General features: G+C 39.6%; 2 protein-coding genes across 2 annotated transcripts; both read right to left on the bottom strand.

The window, feature by feature from the left end:
* Nucleotides 1-218: 218 nt before the first annotated feature.
* LOC125588513 lies at nt 219-788 on the bottom strand. The gene has a single exon (XM_048759892.1). It carries the CDS (start codon nt 786-788, stop codon nt 219-221), a length of 570 nt encoding a protein of 189 aa, XP_048615849.1.
* Nucleotides 789-1369: 581 nt separating this feature from the next.
* Nucleotides 1370-2329, bottom strand: LOC125588512. The gene has a single exon (XM_048759891.1). It carries the CDS (start codon nt 2327-2329, stop codon nt 1370-1372), a length of 960 nt encoding a protein of 319 aa, XP_048615848.1.
* Between the last annotated feature and the right edge of the window lie 284 nt (nt 2330-2613).

The following is a 2613-nucleotide window of genomic DNA, read 5'->3' as shown; positions in this document are numbered from 1 at the left end:
TCAAAGATCGAATCAATTTGGTATTCAGATGTGTTGTCAATTTATGGATCAAATCTTAACGTTAGACTTAAAACTTGCATAAAACGAAGTAAATACTGGAAACGTGCACAAAACATAAAACAGAGTTGGCCCTGAAAAAACAGAGTTTAACATGCAACAAAGATAATTTTAGAAAAAAACTCTGAAAAGTAACTTGCATAGACCGAATGGCTTGAATCCTATATTGCTTTATCACAAGTCGACCGGTTATGACCTTCAATACCAAATCGACTGCATTTACGACGTTTAGAGGTTTGAGTTCCTTGTGACGAGCGAATCTTGTCTTCAACTCTCTCGTACCTACGTTTCTTTTTCCGACCTGCAGCTCTTCTAGTTTCTGGAGGAAGGACTTTCGCTTGCTGAACGTGAGATGGGACAATCCATGCATCTTCCCGGACACTAATAGGATTTATGCTTTCCTCATAAATCGATCTCCATGAAGCAGTGGTGTACATGTCGTCAGTGAGTGTGTGTGCTTGTATGCCTACGCTGAAAGCTGCTTTTATGGCGTGTCTGCATGGGATTTTCATCAGATCAAATTTCCCACATGAACATGTGCGTCTGACCAAGTCGACCATACATTCAAAAGTGTCACCTCGAACCAAAAATCTGTCATCGCTAACTGGGAAAACCTGAAACTTCTTACCCTTCTCAATCTTTCGATCAATCTTCTTCTCTACAGCAACGGTCAGTGGTTGTTTATGCTTAGAACTTAAAGTTCTACGTTTTAAAAACCATCGAGACATCATTTCCCTTATGCTGTCCAACAAAGGTATAACTGGAAATTCTCTTGGCGAACGCAAAGTAGAATTTATTGATTCAACAGGGTTATTGGTCCTAACATCGTACATGTAACCCAGAAATTGACAACAATGCCACTTTCTCACATCAGCTTGTATTAGATAGGAGGTTCCAATTGCAGGACTAATTGAGAAAATAGCAGTGAATTGCTTCTTAAAATCAGCAACTCGGTAAGCTTTAGAAGCCTTTATAACCAAACCATCGACTCCTTTACCGTTGAAATATGTAACAACATTTTTCAGCAAGTGGTGAATGCAAATTCCGTGATGTGCGGATACACTTTTGCAATAGCTTTAGCAAGTGAAGTATTTCTGTCAGACACAAAAGCTAAATCCTGATCATCAGCAATGACAACATTAAGTTGTCTCATAAATCATTCCCACGAGCGGTCATTCTCTGAGTCGACCACTCCAAATGCAATAGGATATAGGTTCGAGTTTCCATCCAAAGCAGTAGCAACCAGGAACACTTCTTTGTATTTGCTCTTTAAGAAAGTCCCATCCACAACAATAACTTTCCGAATGGCAGCTTAAAAACCGCGAATAGACTGGCCATATGAGATGAAGAGGAATCTGAATCTCTCATTGCTATCAGTTTCGTAAAATGTGTGTGATCCTGGATTAGCTTCCTTCATCATGTGCAAGTATTTGGGAACTTTTTCATAACCCTTCTCTGGAATGCCTCTCACAACATTTACTGCATACTCACGTGCCTCCCAAGCTAAAGAGTAGGATATCTCAACTCCATGATCATTACGCATAAACTGGATGATATCATTAGGTTTCGGCCCTTCCTTGACAGTTTCGTACTTATGCTTAATGAGACTACCAACTGTTTTTGATGAAGCGGTCCGAACAGAGTGGTTCCTTGATGATGGAGAACATGAATGATCAGGTACATACTTTTTGATGATAAAATATGAAAAACCTGTTAATCCCTCTGCGCGAACACGCCAGCGGCAATCATCATCCGCGCAACGAACGTACCAAACTCTTCTATCCGTTTTGACAACCTTGTAGTCGAAATTATGTTTCATTGCGCATATTTCCATTGTTGCCTGCAGAGCTGCTTTGCTAATAAAATGTTGACCCTTCTTCACAACATCAACCAGAGAAAAACGGACATACTTTTCGTTGATCATATCTTTCTCACACTTGTTTTCATCATCACTTTCATATATCTTCGCATCTTCTTCTTCAAGCTCGGCTTCACCATCAATATCATCTGAAACTTCACCCGACATACCCACTTCCTCTCTGTTAGGCAACTCAGCAGGCTCTTCATTCAAGTTAAACCCGACCTTAGATCGAATACACACACATAACCTTGTTGAAGCTTTGGTCCTCACATATGTAAGAAAATTTTGCAGTTGTCGATCGTTGGTGATGAAAACAGGTGGTGAGTCGCGGCCAATCACCAAATCGGAAGGTAAGTAACTCAGCTCGATATTGACCAAGTTTAGATCGGTTCCAAAGTCCTCACAAACCATAACTCTTAGGTTGTCAAAGGTTTTGCTTGTGTCCAAAGTAAGTAATCTACCTCATGTTTCTTCATCAACAAGAAACTTCCACCCTTTTGTTTTGGACGATCTCCAAAAACCAGAATAGGCATAGATGTGCATATTCTCACGTTAGATTGACAAAAGTTTGGAGAAACTATGAAAAAGAGAAGAAGCTCCACGATTTTTTGGTCCAAATCGTGGTTGGCAACGAAGAAAGAAAAATTTAGGGAAGAAGATTTTAAAAAGGAAATAAAAAGGATTTAATAGATTTA

Source organism: Brassica napus, chromosome C6 (assembly GCF_020379485.1).
Source record: "Brassica napus cultivar Da-Ae chromosome C6, Da-Ae, whole genome shotgun sequence".
NCBI lineage: Eukaryota > Viridiplantae > Streptophyta > Magnoliopsida > Brassicales > Brassicaceae > Brassica > Brassica napus.
This window is presented reverse-complemented; position numbering and strand designations above follow the sequence as displayed.